At 44.7% G+C, this 20,840-nt stretch overlaps 1 protein-coding gene across 1 annotated transcript in view; it reads left to right on the plus strand.

The window, feature by feature from the left end:
- The first annotated feature begins 19,258 nt into the window (after positions 1 to 19,258).
- Positions 19,259 to 20,840, plus strand: part of USP31 (ubiquitin specific peptidase 31) — a 95,742-nt gene continuing 94,160 nt past the window's right edge. The window contains exon 1 of the mRNA XM_033217759.1: positions 19,259 to 20,049. Coding sequence (XP_033073650.1) covers positions 19,426 to 20,049 — 624 coding nt within the window. The 5' untranslated portion in view covers positions 19,259 to 19,425. The remainder of the gene's footprint in view (positions 20,050 to 20,840) is intronic.

Raw genomic sequence — 20,840 nt, forward strand, 5'->3', positions numbered from 1 at the left:
GATGGAGTTTCACTTTTGTTGCCCAGGCTGGAGTGCAATGGTGCAATCTTGGCTCCCTGGAACCTCTATTTCCCAGGTTCAAGTGATTCTCCTGCCTCAGCCTCCCAAGTAGCTGGGATTACAGGCATGTGCCACTACACCTGGCTAATTTTGTATTTTTAGTAGAGATGGGGTTTCACCATGTTGGCCAGGCTGGTCTTGAACTACTGACCTCAGGTGATCCTCCCACCTTGGCCTCCCAAAGTGGGGGATTACAAGCGTGAGCCATCGCACTCGGCCTTAATGGATATATTTTAAAAGAATATTTCCTGGCAAGGATGTCGGGAAACTACATCTCTCATATATTGAGAGATTGGTGGGAGCGTCATATGGCATAGCCACTCTGGAAAATAGTTTGGGAGTTTCTTGTAAAACTAAACATACACTTACCACAAAACCTAGCAATTGCATTCCTGGGCATTTCCCCCAGAAAAATAGAAACTTATGTTCAGACAAATACCTGTCTATTTAACACATACATAAATAAGTGCATGTTAAATACCTGTACATCAATGTTCATAACAGCTTTATTTTAATAGACACAAACTGGGAATAAAAGGAATGTCCTTCAGTGGGTGAATGATTAAACAAACTCTGGTTCATTCATACAATGGAATACTACTCAGCAATAAAAAAGAATGAAATATTGATACATGCAATGGCTTGGACGAACTTTTTCATTGTGCTTAGTGAAAAAACGTCAATGTTAAGAGGTTATGTACCACATCTCCCTTTACATAACATTCTCAAACTGACAAAACTATAGAGATGGAGAACAGACTGGTGGTGGCTAAGGGACAGGGACTGGGATAAAAGCATATGGATGGAAATATAGAGGGGCAGCAGGAGGGAGTTCCTTTATGATGATAGACCAGTTCTGTATCTTGATTGTGGTATGGCTACATTAATCTATACATGAATTTGGATTGCACAGACACCCCTCCCCACCCCACACATAAATGAATGCATGTTAAAATTGGTGAAATAAAATCTGTAGTCTAGTCAACAATTGTGTACTAATGTCAATTTCCTAGTTTTGACATTTTGCTTTAGTTATGTAAGATGTCACCATAAGTAGAAGCTGAGTGAAGGGCTCAAGGAACTCTACGAGGGCCAGGCACAGTGGCTCATACCTGTAATTCCAGCACTTTGGGAGGCCAAGGTGGGTGAATAGTTTGAACCTAGCAGTTCAAGACCAGTCTGGACAACATAGGGAGATCCATCTCTACAAAACAATACAAAAGCTAGCCAGGCATGGTGATGTGCACCTGTAGTTCCATCAACTCAGTGGTCTGAGGCAAGAGGGTTGTTTGATCTAGAGAGGTTGAGGCTGCAGTGAACCAAGATTGGGGCCACTGAACTCCAGCCTGGGTGACAGAGTGAGACCCTGTCTCAAAAAACAAACAAACAAACAAACAAAACAAAACAGAAACACACCAAGAAAAGAAACTCTATGTACTAATTTTATAACTTCTTATAATTATTTCAAAATAAAAAGGTACATTTTAAAAAATTGAAAACCAATGATCTAAGCTTCCATCTCAAGCTAGAATAAGAACAGTAAATTAAACCCAAATCAGTTGGAATGAAGAAAATAATAAAGAGTAGAGATCAACAAAGTAATGAAGATAAGTTTTTCAATATAAAGTTTTGATCTCTGGTAGTGTAAGTTCTCATTCTTCAAGACTATTTTGTCTATTCTAGGTATCTTGCATGTCTTCATAAAATTTAGAATTAGCTTGTCAAATTCTATACATAAAAAATGAGCTTGCTGCTATTTTGATAGACAATGTGCTGAATCTACAGATCAATTTTGTGAGAACTGACATTTTTACAATATTGAGTCATTTAACCATGAACATGGTCTATCTTTCCATTTATTTAGGGCTTCTTAATTTCTATCAGCAATGTTTTGTAGTTTTCAGTGCAGGAGTCTTACATGTTTCCCGTCAGATTTATTTCTAGGTATTTGATGAGTTTTGCTATTGTTACAAATGATTGTGTTTTCCATTTCATTTTCTTTTTCTTTTTCTTTTTCTTTTAGAGATGGGATCTTGCCCTGTCACCCATGCTGGAGTGTGGTGGCATAATCATGGCTCATTGCAGCCTTGAATTCCTGGGCTCAGGTGATCCTCCCATCTCAGCCTCTCAAGTAGCTGGGATTACAGGCACCAGCCACCATGCCTCACTGATTTTTAATTTTTGTTGTTGTTGTTGTTGAGATAGGAGTCTCGCTATGTTGCCCAGGCTGGTCTCGAACTCCTGGCCTCAAGCAGTCCTCCCTCTCTGGACTCCCAAATTATTGGAATTTCAGGTGTGACTTATCACACCCAGTCTTTAATTTTATTTTCTACTTGTGTGTTACTAATACATTGGAATTAGTGCAACTGTTCAAGGATGTCGTCAAGAATCAGCCTCCTGTTTTCCGTGGCTTCTCCATCCTTAGCATGTGGTTTTCATCATCAGGGTCACAAAATGACTACTGCATCCTCAAGCCTGGAATACCCTTTCCCAAGAGGAAGAAGCAGCAAGTGACAAGGTGGAAAAGATAGTACTGAGATCAAGAAAGAAAAACTTTCTCAGAAGTCACTACAGATTTCTGTTCTATTTTAGTCATTAGAAGGCAAACTGGGATTTTTAAATTTTTAATTTAATTTAATTTTATTTTTAGACAGGGTCTCACTCTGTCATTCAGGCTGGAGTGCAGTGGTGCAATCACTGGGTTTGAGTGACTGGCTCACTATAGCCTCTAACTCTGGGGTTCAAGTGATCCTCTTGCCTCAGCTTCCTAAGTAGCTGGAACTACAGGCATGTGCCACCACACCCAGCTTCCCAGCTTTTTTTTTCTTTTTTTTTTTTTAAATAGAGACAGGGTCTCACTATGTTGCCTAGGCTGGTCCTGAATTCCTGGCCTCCAGTCATCTTCCTGCCCTGGGTTCCCAGAGTACTGGAATTACAGGTGTGAGCCACTGTGCCTGGCTGAAAATGAGATTTTAAAATTAGGTACATTGCTGCTCCAAATAGAATCAATGTTCTATTGGTAAATCATAAGAGGAGAAAAGATATTAGGTGGGAAACCAGCAATGTCAGTCACAACATAGAAAAGGATTTAGCAGTTTCATGGCACCATGTACTCCTACCATTCTCTCAATATGGTTAAGGCACAGTTTTTATTTAATGTTCTACGTTATTATGACTATGCAAATATTATTCCCTACTGATCCGTGCCAAGTACTATGATTACATTTTCTCTTTTGGTCAATTTCTGTATTTTCCTTGGAATTATGGCTTCTTGTTTTTGTTTGCTCAGTTTTCTCTGTCACTATCTCTAATTCTTTCTTTTCTTTTCTTTTCTTTTCTTTTCTTTCTTTTTTTTTTTTTTTGAGATGAAATTTTGCTCTTGTTGTACAGGCTGGAGTGCAATGGCACGATCTCGGCTCACCGCAACCTTCACCTCCCAGGTTCAAGCAATTCTGCCTCCAACTCAAGTAGCTGGGATTACAGGCATGTGCCACCAAGCCCGACTAATTTTGTATTTTTAGTGGAGATGGGGTTTCTCCATGTTGGTCAGGCTGGTCTCGAACTCCTGACCTCAGGTGATCTGCCCATCTCAGCCTCCCAGAGTACTGGGATTACAGGCATGAGCCACCGTGCCTGGCTGCTGTCTCTAATTCTTTCTAAGCTCTCCAACAGAATTGCAAAATTCTGCTAAAAATATTTTTTTCATGTGGTCAGGCACATCAAATTTGTCTTTTAATTCCCTCCCTAGACGTATCTCTCCTAGGGCCTCCTATAAGTTTACTCAGTCTGAACTGCTTGTTCTCCAAGCATTCTGGAATTTTCTGTGGCCTCTCTCTGTGTTATGTTTTCTGTATCCTGGCTCTCCTGCCAATCTTTATGGCTTAATCTTTCATTTTGGTTGACCATATTTTCCAATAGCTTCCTGACAAAGAAGTCATAAGAAGTACATTTTTTGAGACAATGCATGAAAATGCCTTTATTCCACCCTCACACTTGATTGATAGTTTGGGAATAGAATTCCGTATTGGAAATATTTCCTTCTTATTTTGAAAGCATTACTTCATTGTGTTTTGCTTCTTGCGTTGCTTTTAAAAGTCTGAGGACATTCTGATTGTCTTTTTTCTGATTGTCACATTTATTTATTTATTTACTTATTTATTTATTTTGAGACAGTCTTACTCTGGGTTACAGTGCAGTGGCGCCATCTCGGCTCACAGCAACCTCTGCTTTCTGGGTTCAAGCCATTCTCATGCTTCAGTTTCCTAAGCAGCTGGGACTACAGGCGCGCCACCATGCCCGGCTGATTTTTTGTTTATTTTTGTAAAGACAGGGTTTCACCATGTTGGCTAGGCTGGTCTCAAACTCCTGGCCTCAAGTGATCCACCTACCTCAGCCTCCCAATGTTACTTTTTAATGTAACTCTGTGGCCTGTGCTTTTTCATTATAGACATTTCAAAGATATATCTGTTTTTGGTGATCTAAAATTTCCTATTATGTTGGTGCAAAATGAATTGCGGTTTTGCCATTACTATAGCACCAACCTAATAATGACATGCTTCAGCATGGGTCTTTCAAAAACACATTGCGCTGGATGCTTTTAATCTGGACACTTCTGTTCTTCAGTTCTGAACATTTTCTTCTATTATTTTCTGATGGAGATTACCACTCTTCTTGTATAACTCCTGTCAGGTGATTATTAATGTTCAATGAATTAATTATCTAATTTTATTATGATTTTCTCTTTTCTTTGCATCTGTTTGCTTTTTTATTCTACTTTTTAGGAGATTTCTACAAGTTTATTTTCCAACTCTTCTTTTCAATTTAAACTTCTTCTACCAAATCTTTAGTCTGGGCACGGTGGCTCATGCCTGTAATCCCAGCACTTAGGGAGGCCAAGACAGGCAGATCACCTGAGCCTGAGCTCAGGAGTTCAAGACCAGTCTGGTCAACATGGCAAAACCCCGTCTCTACTAACAATACAAAAAATTAGCCAGGCATGGTGGCACACGCCTGTAATCCCAGTTACTTGGGAGACTGAGACAGAAGAATAGCTTGAACCTGGGAGGTAGAAGTTTCAGTGAGCCGAGATTGTTCCATTGCACTCCAGCCTGGTCGACAGGGTGAGACTCTGTCTTTAAAAAAAATAAAAATAAAAATAAAGAAATAAATAAAAGGACCTCATGGGGACTTGGTATAGAGTGCTGAAGATTACCTGGACAAAAACAAAAATTTAGAAGATGCTGTCAGTGATCATGTTTATAATGCAACGGATAATGTGCAATTGAATTCAAAACTTTAGAAATGAAATTTGAGGGTAGAGGAGGGATTTTTAGAAAGCTGGTGTCAGTTAAACATATCAGTTTTCTTCTGCCCCACACCAGAAGTTTACTAAAATCAGAGTATAAGAGTAAAAAAGATGTAGATCCACAACAGAGAGCTCAGAAGAGGAGAACCCAGTCAAGGAGGGATTGTGTAAGTCAAGGTTCCATTGGAAAAGCAGAAAACAACTTGTATATTTCAAGTAGGAAAGGTTTGAATATGGGGAATTTCAGGCTTACCCCACCATTGGAAGGCTGGGGAAATGAAGGGCAGGCAAGTCACTGCCACCAGTCTTAGACGATAGCACTGAAGTGAGTGAATCTCACCACCTCCCATGGAAACTGTGCATCTTTTAAGGGCTAGACTGGGACTGAAGTAGGACTAGTGAGGCAGTCTTCTCAGGTACAAGTTTTAAGGGGGCATCAAAGAATATTTTAGTGCAGCCGGGCGCGGTGGCTCAATCCTGTAATCCTAGCACTTTGGGAAGCTGAGACGGACAGATCACGAGGTCAGGAGATTGAGACCATCCTGGCTAACACGGTGAAACCCCATCTCTACTAAAAAATACAAAAAACTAGCCGGGCGCGGTGGCGGGCGCCTGTAGTCCCAGCTACTCGGGAGGCTGAGGCGGAGCTTGCAGTGAGCTGAGATCCGGCCACTGCACTCCAGCCTGGGCGACAGAGCGAGACTCCAGTCTCAAAAAAAAAAAAAAAAGAATATTTTAGTGCAATATATATACACATACATATATATATGTAAAATATATATATGTGTATGTTTTTTGGAGACAGAGTCTCACTCTGTCCCCCAGGTTGGAGTGCAGTGGCATGATCTTGGCTCACTGCAACCTCTGCCTCTCAGATTCAAGTGATTCTCCTGCCTAAGTCTCCCAAGTAGCTGGAATTACAGGCACCCACCACCACACCTAGCTAATTTTTGCATTTTTAGTAGAGTCAGGGTTTCACCATGTTGGCCAGGCTGGTCTCGAACTCCTGACCTCAAGTGATCCACCCACCTCGGCCTCCCAAAGTGCTAGGATTACAGGTGTGAACCACTGCATCCAGCCATGGAGTATATTTTTAAGCATTATTTATTTATTTATAGAGGTGAGGGGTCTTGCTATGTTGCCCAGGCTGGTCTCCAACTCCTGGCCTTAAGCAATCCTCCCACTTTAGCCTCCCAAGTAGCTGGGACTGTAGGCTCAAGCCACCATGCCCATCAAACAAAATTTTTTTCGTTGACAAGGAATAATTATGTGTTTATGGAGTACCATGTGATGTTTTGATCCATGCATGCATTGCAGAAAGAATCAATCCAGCTAATTAACATTTCAATGCAATATTTTTAAAAAACAAACAATGGAAAAAAACCCCCATGATCAACAAAATGTCCGAATTTTTAATAAAAACAACATCCAATCCTGCACTTGCACAACCCTCTCTCACTCACATCTCCCACATCTCATCTCTGCTCAAGAGCTCTGTGAGGACTAAGTTACTGTCTTCTTAGTGACCCATAGCCCTGAGATGGGTCATTTGCAACAGTGTACCTGGAAGCCAATAAGACCTTGGGTCTGCAGTTCTATTCATCCAGTCTGCCCACAGCTGCTGCCAAAGAACAGCTTTTTGTTTTGTCTTCCAAATCTTTGCAAGTACCTCTCATTGGCAATCTCTAAGAAACAGATTTTTGAAAATGTAATTCGGTGATGCAGAGAACACTGTAGAAGAGGGAGGGAATGCTGTCAGGTTAATAACAGACAATCCAGCAGAGAGATGTCAAGAGGTTTCAAAAAGCTGGAAATCAGGTGAAGATATTAGCAGTATTGAGAACTGTAGCTCTCAAATACTTGCAGAGAGGAAGCCAACAGCATGCACATTGACAGAAGAGGAACATCGCCATCTTGGATAAGTACTGCTATTCTAAAGTTCCCCTTGATCAAAAACTGCCTAATTCTAAAGGGCATCAACCTAATGGCTAAGGTCAGCATGAACATAAACCACAAATGACATCTCTGATCAGAAACATTCCAAACCCCTCCTCGACTGGAGATACGCCAGCCCCAAGATAACCTCCCCTCTGACCGGAGAGATGTTAGCCCCAAGATAACCTCCCCCCTGACCAGAGACATTCCAACCCCACCATAAACTTCTGCCCTGCAAACCTATAATAAGCTCTCTCACTCTAAAACCGAAAAATGCTCTTAGTCTGTAAGAGAGAGCGCTCCTGACAGAAATCAACTAGAAGCCCCTCTTAGATTTATTCTCCAAAATAAACCTGTCTCAGCCTCCTGAGTACCTAGGATTACGGACGTGCGCCACTACACCCAGCTAATTTTTTTTTTTTGTATTTTTAATAGAGGCAGGGTTTGGCCATGTTGCCCAGGCTGGTCTGAAACTCCTGGCCTCAAGTGATCCACCTGCCTTGGCCTCCCGAAGTGCTGGGATTGCAGGCATGAGCCGCCGCACCTGGACTCCTCCAAAATTTCTATGTTGAAGTCTTAACCCCTAGTAACTCAGAATATGATTGTACTTGGAGATAGTTTTTAAAGAGGAAATTAATGTTAAATGAAGTCATCTGGGTGAGCTGTAATACAATATGACTGGTGTCCTTATAAGGAGAGGGACTGGGACACAGACACGCAGAGGGAAGACCATGTAAAGACACGGGGATGAGAAGGTGGGCTAGGGAGAGAGGCCTCAGAAGAAATCAACCCTGCCAACACCTCAGTCTCAGACTTTCAACCTCCTAAATTGTGAAAAAAAAAAAAAAAGTCTGTTGTTTAAGCCACCCAATCTATGATATTTGGTTATGGGAGACTGCATTAGTCAGGGTTCTTGAGAGGGACAGAACTAATAGGAGAGATGTATATATATTAAAGGGAGTTATTAAGAATTGACTCACACGATCACAAGGTAAAGTCCCACAATAGGCCATCTGCAAGCCAAGGAGCCAGGAAGCCAGTCCAAGTTCCAAAATCTCAAAAGTAGGGAAGCTGATAGTGCAGCCTTCAGTCTGTGGCCGAAGGCCCGAGAGCCCCTGGCAAACCACTGGTATAAGTCCAAGAGCCCAAAAGCCGAAAAACTTAGAGTCTGATGTTCAAGAGCAGGAAGCATCCAGCATGGGAGAAAGAAGAAGGCCGGAAGACTCAGCAAGTCAAGTCCATTTCTATAAAAGTGGCCTGCTTTTATTCTAGCCACACTGGTAGCTGATTAACTGGTGCCCACCCAGGTTGAGGGTGGGTCTGCCTCTCCCAGTCCACTGACTCAAATATTAATCTCTTTTGGCAACACCCTCACAGACACACCCAGGAACAATACTTTGCATCCTTCAATCCAATCAAGTTGACACTCAGTATTAACCATCACACAGGCTTAACTAACATAGTCAGGAATTGGAGGCATCAGATGCAGCAAAAGCTGGGTAAGCTTAAGCATGGGGCTTAACAGAGGGATCCTAGTTGAAAGTCTATATGTTTAGATCCTTAGGGAACCTCACTCATCACACATATCCAGGCAATTATACTTCTAGCCCCTGCCCTCCAGCATGAAGTGCGGTCAACAAAGACATTAAACTAGAGAGGCTCCAAGTTCAAAGAAGCAAGGGTCCAAGTTCAATAAGCAAGTCCTTTACCTAATAAAGGGCTGGAAAGAAAAATAACTCTGAAAACTGGGAACCAAGTAGAAGATTGCAACCTCAAGATAGAGACATTAGCCCTGACCTAATCTACTTCTGCCTTTTGGTCCCAGAGTGGTATAGGTGACAGTCAGCAGGAAATTGGGCGTTCTTTTCAGGAGAAATAGACAAGGCTCTGAAAAGGTCTGCATGTGGTGACATTTGAGGATCCGACACAAACGGCTGGCTTCCTTCTGAATATCTTACATTTGGTCCTCTGAGTTGAAAAGCCCCACCTCACAAGCACAGCCTTTTAGTATTTCACTGTTAAAGATAATAGCCCACAGCCAGGCACAGCCTGCTGAGTAGCTGGGATTACAGGTACCCACCACTGCACCGGGCTCATTTTTGTATTTTCAGTAGAGATGGGGTTTCACCATGTTGGCCAGGCTGGTCTCGAACTCCTGACCTCGTGGTCTGCCTGCCTTGGCCTCCCAAAGTGCTGGGATTACAGGCGTGAGCCACCGTACTCGCCTATTTATTTTTAATTTTTTTAAAGACAGAGTCTTCTCTGTCTGCAGGCTGGAGTGCAGTGCAATCATTGCTCACTGAAGCCTCAGATTCCTGGGCTCAAGAAGTCTTCCTGCCTCCGCCTCCCAAGTAGTTTGGACTGTAGTTATATTTTTAAAATTAGCCACAACACCTGACTAATTTTTTCAAATCTCTTCTTTTTTTTGTTTTGTTTTTTTTTTGTTTTTGCCTTGCCAGACACAGTGGCTCATGCCTGTAATCCCAGCACTTTGGGAGGCCAAGGTGGGAGGATCACTTCAGCTCAGGAGTTCGAGAACAGCCTGGCACCATGGCAAAATCCTGTCTCTACAAAAGAATGCAAAAAATTAGCAGGATGTAGTGACATGCACCTGTAGTTCCAGCTACTCAGGAAGCTAAGGCGGGAGGACTGCTTGAGACTAGGAGGTCGAGGCTGCAGTGGGCTGTGATTGTGCCACTGCACTCCAGCCTGGGTGAAAGAGTGAGACCCTGTCTCAAAAAAAAAAAAAAAAAATTAGAAATGGAGGTTTTACCATGTTGCCCAGTGTGGTCCCAAACTCCTGGAATGAGGTCTCACATGTTCTGATCCCTTGCTTGTCTCCTGCACCTCATCTTTGGCCATTTCCTGCTTTGCTCAGCTCAGGGCAGCCACTCGGATGTGCTGGTTCTTCTTGGAACAGGCCCAACTTATTTCCAACATGGGCCTTTTGCATTTCCTCTTTCTTGCCTCTGTCTAGATGGTCCCCAGATTTCCATAGGTGCCTGTTGCCACACCTCATTCAGTTCCCTGCTCAAATATCCTTCCTCAGCGAGGCTATCTTCAACGTTCTACATATCATACTCTCTGCCCACCGCTTCCTGTCTCTTTTCTTGGTTTTGTTTTTCTTCCAAGCAATTCACAGTAGCTGAAATTATATTACACACAGTATTTGCGTGTTTGCTTATTTTCTGTTGTCTTCCCCTAGCATGCAAAATACTTTGTGTTTTCACTGTGACACCCCCAAAATCTTTTTTTTTTTTTGAGACAAGATCTTGCTGTGTTGCCCAGGCTGGAGTGCAGCCGCACAATCACAGCTCACTGCAACCTGTAACTCCTGGCCTCAAGCAGATCCTCCCGCCTCAGACTCCCAAAGTGCTGGGATTACAGGCCTGAGCCATTACATCCAGCCTGTCCCCAGAATCTTGAACAGGTATCTATCACATAGTAAGCACTCTAAATATTTGTCAAATATGTACACTGGAATGAATCTCATGATTCTCATATTTTTTGGAAAAAAAAGTAAAGGTTTTATTTCTTCTTTCCATTGTGTGCTGGTGTAACTTAGATGTCTGGAATTCCCCTAGGTCTTTGGAAGACTTCTTGGGCAGGACCAGGTTCTCTGTTCTATTGTTCGTGACTCCTTCTGAGATGATTGTAGGATTCCCAGGAGCAATCTGCCCTCTGCCCTTTGTCATATGAGTAAGGGTCACCAGAGTCCCTCTCTTCTGGCCTGCTTGATTGCAGAGACCTGGAAGCTAAGAGCCTTACTGTGTGCTCCTTGTACCAAACAAATGTAGCGCTTGCATCTCAGGGTGCCCAGATGTGACCTCTCCCTCAAAGGAATCAGTGTTTCCTCAGCCATTCTAATGTCATCCTTTCAAAACTATGTGCTTTCTAAATGTTGTTTTTTGAATTTATTCATGCCTTTTTAAAAACTTAAATGCAGTTTTTTTCTTCTTTTGAGATAGAATTGACCTCCCTACCCCCAGATCCAGAGAGTAAATTGAGTGAATTTTTGTAACTACTGAAAACACATCATTTAAATTGTTCTGGAGCCTAAAGAAAATGGGCACACTTCAGGTTTTGTTTTTAAGCTAGTAAAACCGAAATCTGATAAGGATAGCGTGCGTACACACACACACACACACACACACACACACACACTGCAAGCTGGTTTTCTTACATAGATATGAAATTCTGTATGAAATATAAGTAGGACTGGGCTCAGCGGCTCACACCTGTAATCCCGGCGTTCTGGGAGGCTGAGGTGAGAGGATCACTTGAGGCTAGGAGTCTGAGAACAGCCTGAACAACACAGCAGGATCCCATCTCTACAGAAAAATAATGAAATTAGTGGGGCAGATGGTACACACCTGTAATCCCAGCTATTTGAGAGGCTGAGATGGCAGGATCACTTGAGCCCAGGGGGAGTTTGAGGTTACTATGAGCTATGATTGTGCCACTGCACTCCAGCTTGGGCAATAGAACAAGACCCTGTTTCAAAACATAAATTTAGCAAATAGATAAAGCAACAATTTAATGTTATCAATATGACATACCACATTAATGAGATGTAGTAGACGTTTGTCCATTTTGACTGTCCTGCATTGAGTAATCTCCTGTGTTGGGGGAACCTCAAGATAGATGAGAGGCAGCTTTGTCTCCCACTATGGAAGCTGGAGGAAGATGGTGGTTCCTTCCCTACTTTCCAGCTGCTGGTGACAGACCTAGGACCTAGCTCAACCAAATGGTTGCTTCATTTTGAACTTAGAATGCTGAAGGTATTATATTGGTCCATTTTGCATTGTTATAAAGGAATATCCAAAACTGGGTAATTTACAAAGAAAAGAGTTTCTTTTGGCTCATGGTTCTGCAGGCTGTACAAGAAGCACCACGCCAGTCTGGTGCTTCCACTTATGGCTGAAGGTGAAAGGGACTCAGCCGTGTCACATGGCGAGAGAGGGAGCAAGAAGGAAGGGAGGAGGTGCCAGCCTCTTTTTACAATTGGATCTCCTGTGAACCAACAGAGTGAGAACTCACTTATTACTTCGAGGACTGCACCAAGCCATTCATGAGGGATCTGCTCCCATGATCCAAACACCTCCCACTAGGACCCACCTTCAACATCAGGGACCCTCCCCTCCCCTCCCCTCCCCACTCCTCTCCTTTCCTTTCCTGGATCTCATCTCTTCTCTTCTCTTCTCTTCTCTCTTTTCCCTTTCCTCCCCTCCCCTCCCCCTCCCCTCCCCCTCCACTCCCCCTCCCCTCCTCCTCCCCTCCCCTCTCCCCTCCCTTTCCTTTTCCTTCCTTTCCCTTCCCATCTTCCCTTCCCTTCTCATCTCTTCTATTCTCTTCTTTTTTGAGACAGGGTCTTGCTCTGTCACCAGGCTGGAGTACAGCAGCATGATCACGGTTCACTGCAGCCTTGACTACCTGAGCTCAGGTGATTCTCCCACCTCAGCCTCTGAAGTAGCTGGAACTACAGGTGTGCACCACCATGCCTGGCTAGTTTTTTTATTTTTTTGTACAGATAGGGTCCCTCTATGTTGCCCAGGCTGGTCTTGAATTCCTGGTCTCAAGCAATCTTCCCACCTTTGGCCTCTAAAGTGTTGGGATTACAGGTGTCTGCCACCGCACCTGGCCAAGGATCACATTTCGACATAAGATTTGGAGGGGAAAAATATCTAAACTATATTAGGTAGGAAAGCAAAAGTTCAGAGACATTTGGAAGTTCTTCAAGGTTGCAGAGTGGCTACAGCAGAACTAAGAGGCAAGTGGTGCGGCTACCACTGTCTGACGGTGGTGCCAGCTTCACCGATGGCGCCAATGGTGACATCTTAAGCAGCATTTTCTGGAGCAGAGTTCTGGCTATGTACTGTCTTCCTTGGTTCTGATTCTGAAGCTTTTCTAACAGTTATGTGAGCTGTTCATACCCTTCTAATGATCTCCTTTTCTGCTTAAGTTAGCAAAAGTCATTTGTGTTGTTTGCAACTAAGAAATTATGATGGGTATAAAAGTCAAAGGAGAAAAATGCAAAGGCTCATTTCTGTTGATGTCCAGAAGGCACCTGATAAAATTCAAGACCAATTCCTGATAATAACCCTTCCTGAAGTAGGAATAAATGGATACCACTTTGATGCAATAAATAATATATATCTCAAGCCAAAAGCAAGCATGCTTAATGGTAAAGCACTGAATGAAATGTGATTAATGGCAGAAACAATGCAGGCTTTCCTACTCTCCTTATTATTACAGACAAAATTCTGGAAGGGCAATTAAACAAGAGAAAAAAAGGGTGAGGTACAAGTATTATAAACAAAGTGACAAGGTTTTAATCTCATATGTTGATATAAATTCCTGAAAAACTCAACAGAATCAACTGAAAATTATGAGAAAGAACTAAAGTACATCAAGGTGACTGGTTACAAAAATAACTTTTTTTTTTTTTTTTTTTTTTTTTTTTTTTTTTTGAGACGGAGTCTCGCTCTGCCGCCCAGGCTGGAGTGCAGTGGCCGGATCTCAGCTCACTGCAAGCTCCGCCTCCCGGGTTCACGCCATTCTCCTGCCTCAGCCTCCCGAGTAGCTGGGACTACAGGCGCCCGCCACGTCGCCCGGCTAGTTTTTTTGTATTTTTAGTAGAGACGGGGTTTCACCATGTTAGCCAGGATGGTCTCGATCTTCTGACCTCGTGATCCGCCCGTCTCGGCCTCCCAAAGTGCTGACAAAAATAACTTTTTTTCCTGTAGACAAACAAACAACAGAAAATATAATGACATAAAATATCCCATTCATAATAGCAACCAATAGGAATAAGCTTATTAGTATTATGCAAGACCTACGGGAGGAAACTGTAGTACTCGGAGGGGCACTAAAAGCCCTTGTATAATTTTTTGAAGACATACTTTTTTCTCAGATAAGAAGATAAATATTGTGGTGGTGCCAGTTTTCCCTAACTTAAGCTATACAAATTAACACCCCTAAAAGATTAAATTCATTTGAGAGAATAAGCAAACAGATAGATAATAAAATACTAGGAGATAATGCTCTATCAAACATTTCAGCATATTCTAAACCTGTGTTATCCTGGAATACAGAGACTTATCAATGGAATACAACAGAATTTTTAAAAATCTTAAATGGATGGGGCATTTAATAGGTGATAAAAGCAACATTTTAAAGTAGTGGGAAAATTATATTTAAAAATAATGTGGAGACAATTGGCTAGCCATGTAAGGTGGGGAAAAGGCAAGATCCCTATCTCATTTCTCAAGCAAAAATAAATTCCAGATGGAGAGCATAATAATAAGAAAAAAAAAACAAGAACTGCACTGAACTAAAACACAGATGAATATTCTTATGATCTCGGAGTGGGAGAAGACTAAGTATGTCAAAAAGATTGTAAATCTTTATGAAAAAGACTCATCTATTTCACTATATAAAATAATTTAGGCTGAGCTTAGTGGCTTACACCTGTAGTCCTAGCACTTTGGGAGGCTGAGGCGGGTGGATGGCTTGAGCCTAGGAGTTTGCAACCAGCCTAGGGTACATGGTGAAACCCCATCTCTGCTAAAAATACAAAAAGTTAGCTGGGCATGGTGGCATGCACCTGTAAGCCCAGCTACTGAGGAGGCTGAGGTGGGAGGATTGCTTGAGCCCGGGAAGTCAAGGCTGCAGTGAGCCATGATCGCACCATTGCACTCCAGTCTGGATGAGGGAGTGAGATCCTGTCTCAAAAATAATAATAAAATAAAAATAATAGTAATTCAGGTTCTCTATGTGATATGAAAACACTCTAAACATGGTTGAAAGCAGGGAATGGTACAGACTGATAAATAATTTGTATAGAAAATAATGTTATGGACCTGGTGTGGTGGCTCATGCCTATAATCCCAGCACTTTCGGAGGCCAAGGCAGGCGGATCATTTGAGGTCAGCAGCTTGAGACCAGCCTGGTCAAAATGGTGAAACCCTGTCTCTATTAAAAATACAAAAATTTGGCCAGGCACAGTGGCTCACAACTGTAATCCCAGCACTTTGGGAGGCCGAGGTGGGCAGATCACAAGGTCAAGAGATCAAGACCATCCTGGCCAACATGGTGAAACTCTGTCTCTAGTAAAAATACAAAAATTAGCTGGGCGTGGTGGCATGTGCCTGTAGTCCCAGCTACTCGGGAGGCTGAGGCAGGAGAATCGCTTGAACCCGGGAGGCAGAGGTTGCAGTGAGCTGAGATCATACCACCGCACTCCAGCCTGGCAACAGAGCAAGACTTTGTCTCAAAATAATAATAATGATGATGATGATAATAATAATACAAAATTAGCCTGGTGTGGTGGTACATGCCTGTAATCCCAGCTACTTGGGAGGCTGAGGCATGAGAATGGCCTGAACCCGAGAGGTAGAGGTTATAGTAAACTGAGATCGCACCACTGCACTCTAGCCTGGGCAATGGAGTGAGACGCTGTCTCAAAAACAAAACTAAACAAAATAAAACAAAGAAACAAAAACTTTTATGAGATAACATCTGTAAAGGAATACAGCGAAAAGGATAATGGGCAAATGGTGTGTGCAGGTAAATCACACCAGTAAAAATAAAATCGTTAATTAAAAGGTATTCCTAGTTGTTTTCTTGATTGCAAACAGCAGAAACTGACACTGGTTGTTTCACCAATAAAGGAATTTACAGGAGACCTGTCAGGTTAGCTCACAGAAAGAACAGAGCCAGAGAAACAGGCTTGGGCAGAAACCCAGGGAGGCAGACACCAGTAAGAACTTGCCACTAGAGTAGCAGCTGGACACTTGCTGATACCACCCCCACACTGTACACCACCGTACTGTCACACTGCTAAATATATAGCTGCTAGATTCATTAATTCACTGCATTATCTCCAACGAACCTTGTATCAATACTTCTAAAGCCAAAGTCTAGGTAGGAACATATAGTTGGTCTTGCTCTGTTAACCAGGCTGGAGGGCAGTGGCACGATCATAGCTCATTGCAGCCTCCACCTCCTAGGCTCAAGTAATCCTCCCGCCTCAGCCTCCTGAGTAGCTGGGACTACAGAAGTGCACCACCACAGCAGGCTTATTTATTTATTTTTTTTAGAGACGGGATCTCGCGATGTTGCCCAGCCTGGTCTCAAACTCTTCCTGTCTCTGTCTGCCTGTGCTGAGATTACAGACATGAGCCACTGCACCCAGAGGTGGTCTTTTTTAGGTCATTTTCCTGGGCTCTAGCTTCCAGGGGTAGGAAGGGGAATACCTGCTCCCCACCACCTTACCCAGTTTTCATAATGGGAACTTGAGTTGTCCTGCCTAATTTGGTATCCCCTGCAGAAAGGAAGTGGGTTTAGGTGTTGGATAGCAGAGAGACTGGCACATGATGTTCAAGCTCACTCATACAAACAAAAAGTGCATTGATATGCCATCTTTTGTTCATCAAACTTGTCAATGTGAAAAAGACTGGAAAACTCAACAGTATCTTGGGATTGCAAAATGTGTGTTTCCCATTCATTGCTGGCAGGATAAAACCTTTCTGGGCGTCAGCTTGACAATAGGTGTCAAATATGGAATACGCATACCCTTTGATCCAAGGTTTCAGCCTAAGGAGATAGCTGCAGGATGGACAAGGTATAGGTCATGATGATATTCACTGCACTGTTGTTTCTAATTTATGTTTCCTGAGCTTGGGGGTAAGGGGTGGTACAGAGAGGGACAATGAAAATGAAAGATTCACTACAGAATGTTCAAGTTGAGTCTTTAAGAATGATCATCTGAACATTCCAACGAGAAATTTTTTCAAGTCTGCGTCAAGCTTTGAGGCTCGGTGGAGACCTGTAAGCTTAGAATAGTGGGAGGGGCCCAGATTAGAAAGGCAGTTCTTAGGTATCTCACCAGAAAGTTCAGATATTGTTTAGAAGCCAGGCGTGGTGCCTCACGCCTGTAATCCCCAGCTACTCAGGAGTCTGAGGCAGGAGAATTGCTTGAACCCAGGAGATGGAGGTTGCAGTGAGCCGAGATCCGGTCACTGCACTCCAGCCTGGGTGATAGAGTGAGACTCCATCACACATACACACACATAGGCACACGCACACACACGACATTGTTTAGGTATAAAGTTGCCAAATAACCTGTTATATGATGGCTACCTTACTGCGTACCCAATAATGAGTAAGATGGGTCTCTGCTGGGTTGAAGCCCACATATTAGTGAAAGTGATGATTGTAAACTGAATTGCAGTATCATCAAGTCAGTGTCATGAATGAGAGGTGCCAAGAGAGCCTGTGGAAGGAACATCTCCTGAAGGGGGTGATATCTAAGGTGAGACTTTAAGGATGAAGGGAAGTTAGCTAAGTAGAAAGATTCTAAGTTAGCTAAGGAAAGGTTCAAAGGAGAGGGAAGAGCTCCGGCAAAGGCCCTTGAGTCTGGATCAAAAAAGTTGAGAGCCATTGCCTTCACATTTTAGTGTGAATAATCAGATGGCTTTCTTCCTGGTGTCCAGATAAGAATTTTGACTAAGAGGAGAGTGGAGGCGATTAGGGACAGTGCAGAGCACCCTGGAGATGTCATCGTAGAGCCCTACTTACAATGGGGAGGGAGGTCAGAGGTAAAAACCATTTACTTTGAAACGTGGTGTAAGGTGGCCTTCATGTTTTAAAAAGGAGGAAGCGCTTTCCCTTCCCTGATTTCTCTCTTCTGCCTCAGGACTCAGACTAGCCCTTTTAGCAGAGGGGAGCCTACAGAGAGGAGGTCATATACTAGTTGATTTTGGACTAAAGACATCCCAAAGATGTACTATTTTTTGCTCCCTGCACTATTTTTTTTTAAAATGGAACCAACGTTTAAAAATAGGATTTCTGCCTTCTCTTAAAACATCAGATGATCTGGTAACGCTGAGCTCCTGTTCTCACATGGGAACAACTGGCTGTAGCTGAGCGGCAGCCACCATTTTAGAAAGATGTTAATTTGAAGTTTGCTATAGTTCCCATCATTCCCTATATTTCCCCCAACACTGAGAGCCAAATCACTTGAAAGTCAATATGATGATTCAAACACCAGAATTCTTCACTCATTTGTGGGTTTGTAACCTGTGATATTTGTGGATTCGTGACCTTTGGTTTAGAGGTCAAATATAGAGTTGTGAATAAAACTTGGATTTGAATCAGGTAAGAACTGTACCACTCTCAAAGATGGTTAATTAAAGATTAAAGAAAATATTGCATGCTTGGCATAATGTATGGAACACAACAGCTATTGTAAATATCCACTAGGAATGTAAGCTGCAAGAGGGCAGGTAGAAACCGTGTTAGTTTGATCTGCTATAGATTTAATTCTTTGTAATATCCCCAGTAATTGTTGAATGAATGAGTGAATGAATGAATGAATGGATGGATGAATGATGGGAGAGCCCGGCGGGGTTTTAAAGGCTGGAATGAAAAGGAAAGTAGTTATGATAACATCGTTTCGCTGGGACTCCAAGGTGCAGCCAGGAAGAAAAGCCCGCTGGGAAGTGCCAGGCTCTGTGACTGCGCTCCGGTGGCACACAGACGGTAGGTATCTGCAACGTCCCTTGGGAGCCAGGCGGGGCTGACTTGCCCGGGACCTGTCAGGGCCATGTCCACCAGCTCTTGCACGGTCTGGTAACTGCCAGCATCCTGATTCCTGCACGTTCCCGCCTCTGCCATCTGATCAGCAAAGATAGAGACCCACCCCTGGAATCCACCTTCCAGCGCGAGCCCAGCCTTTTCCTCCAAGCCTGGACCGCGCCCACACTAGACATGGCCTCCCTCGGGCTTCACGCAGCAGGACCGCGCCCGCAGCCGGCAGGCATCCCGTCCAGCTGGGGAGGCAACTACCTTCCCACAGTGAACATGGCGGCCGAGGCGGCTTCAGCGCGGGGCGGGCGGCGCCGGGAGGCGCGTCACGTGAGCGGCCCAGCTGGGCGGACCGCGCGCGCGCCCGCTCGCCCCGCCGGCCGCCGCTGGCTCGCTGGCTTGGCGGCGCTCTGAGGTGTGTGGGGCGTCGAGCCCCCGGGCCCGGTGAGGCGCGGCGCTGCGGGATGCGGCGGCGGCCGTGGCGGGGCCGCGGGCCGGGCGGGCGGGCGCGGTGATGAGTGTCTGCGGCCGCCGCCATGTCCAAGGTAACGGCGCCCGGGTCCGGGCCGCCGGCGGCTGCGGCGGGCGGGAAGGAGAAGCGCTCCTTCAGCAAGCGGCTATTCCGGAGCGGCCGCGCTGGCGGCGGCGCCGGGGGCCCCGGGGCGTCTGGGCCAGCCGCGCCCTCCTCGCCCTCCTCCGCACGCTCGGTGGGCAGCTTCATGAGCCGCGTTCTCAAGACGCTGTCCACGCTCTCGCACCTTAGTTCTGAGGGCGCTGCCCCAGACCGCGGCGGCCTCCGCAGCTGCTTCCCGCCCGGGCCGGCCGCCGCGCCCACGCCGCCGCCGTGCCCGCCGCCGCCCGCCTCTCCCGCGCCGCCGGCTTGCGCCGCCGAGCCAGTGCCCGGCGTGGCGGGACTCCGCAACCACGGCAACACGTGCTTCATGAACGCCACGCTGCAGTGCCTCAGCAACACCGAGCTCTTCGCCGAGTACCTGGCGCTGGGCCAGTACCGGGCGGGGCGACCCGAGCCCTCGCCTGACCGCGAGCAGCCTGCGGTCCGCGGCGCGCAGGGCCAGGGCGAGGTCACCGAGCAGCTGGCGCACCTGGTGCGGGCCCTCTGGACCCTGGAGTACACCCCGCAGCATAGCCGCGACTTTAAGGTGAGCCCGCGCGCCGCCACGCCCCGACTGCACCCCGAGTCCCTTGGGCACCTGCCTGCTCAGGTCTTCCTTCCCTGGATTCCTCTTGGCCCGGCAGGGTTGCTCTGAGTGGTCTGTGCAGTCTACCAGTGATTGTAAGGAGATTCATTCATTCATTCATGCATGCATGCATGCATGCACTCACTCACTCACTCACTCAACATGTATTTATTGAGAGCTTGCTGCATACGTGCCTGTGCTCTGTGTTAATAGGCAATGGGAGTGACGTTGCAATGAACAAGACTGCCTTCATGGAACTTGCATTTTTGTGGGACGGGAGTATTGAGCATGGGTTCAAATCTTGGTTCTGCCACTTACTAGCAGTGTGACCGCGGGCAAATTAAGCAGCCTGTCTGTGCTTACCATTTCTTCATCTGGGACCTACTTCATAAGGTGGTTGTGAGTTGCAAACAAGTTGATATATTAGGTCGAACACTGTGGAATTACCCATATTTCACTGTTTTTTATTTACAGATTGGCACTTTTATAGGGTTCGACCTGATAAGTAAAATACTTAAATATCATGTATATTTGTTGTTATTATTTTTGTTATTAAACACTTGAAGAAGTTAACGAGATAATATCAGATAGTGGTTTGAAGAAAGAAAAACCTGCTGATGTGATTGATGTGCTGACAGGCTACTTTTTATTTTTATTTTATTTGTAGAGACAGGGTCTTGCTCTGTTGCCCAGGCTGGAGTGCAGTGCTCACATAGCCTCAAACTCCTGGGCTCAAGCGATCCTCCCGCCTC

This window comes from Trachypithecus francoisi, unplaced genomic scaffold (genome assembly GCF_009764315.1).
Source record: "Trachypithecus francoisi isolate TF-2019V2 unplaced genomic scaffold, Tfra_2.0 Lachesis_group10, whole genome shotgun sequence".
In the NCBI taxonomy this organism is placed as follows: Eukaryota; Metazoa; Chordata; class Mammalia; order Primates; family Cercopithecidae; genus Trachypithecus; species Trachypithecus francoisi.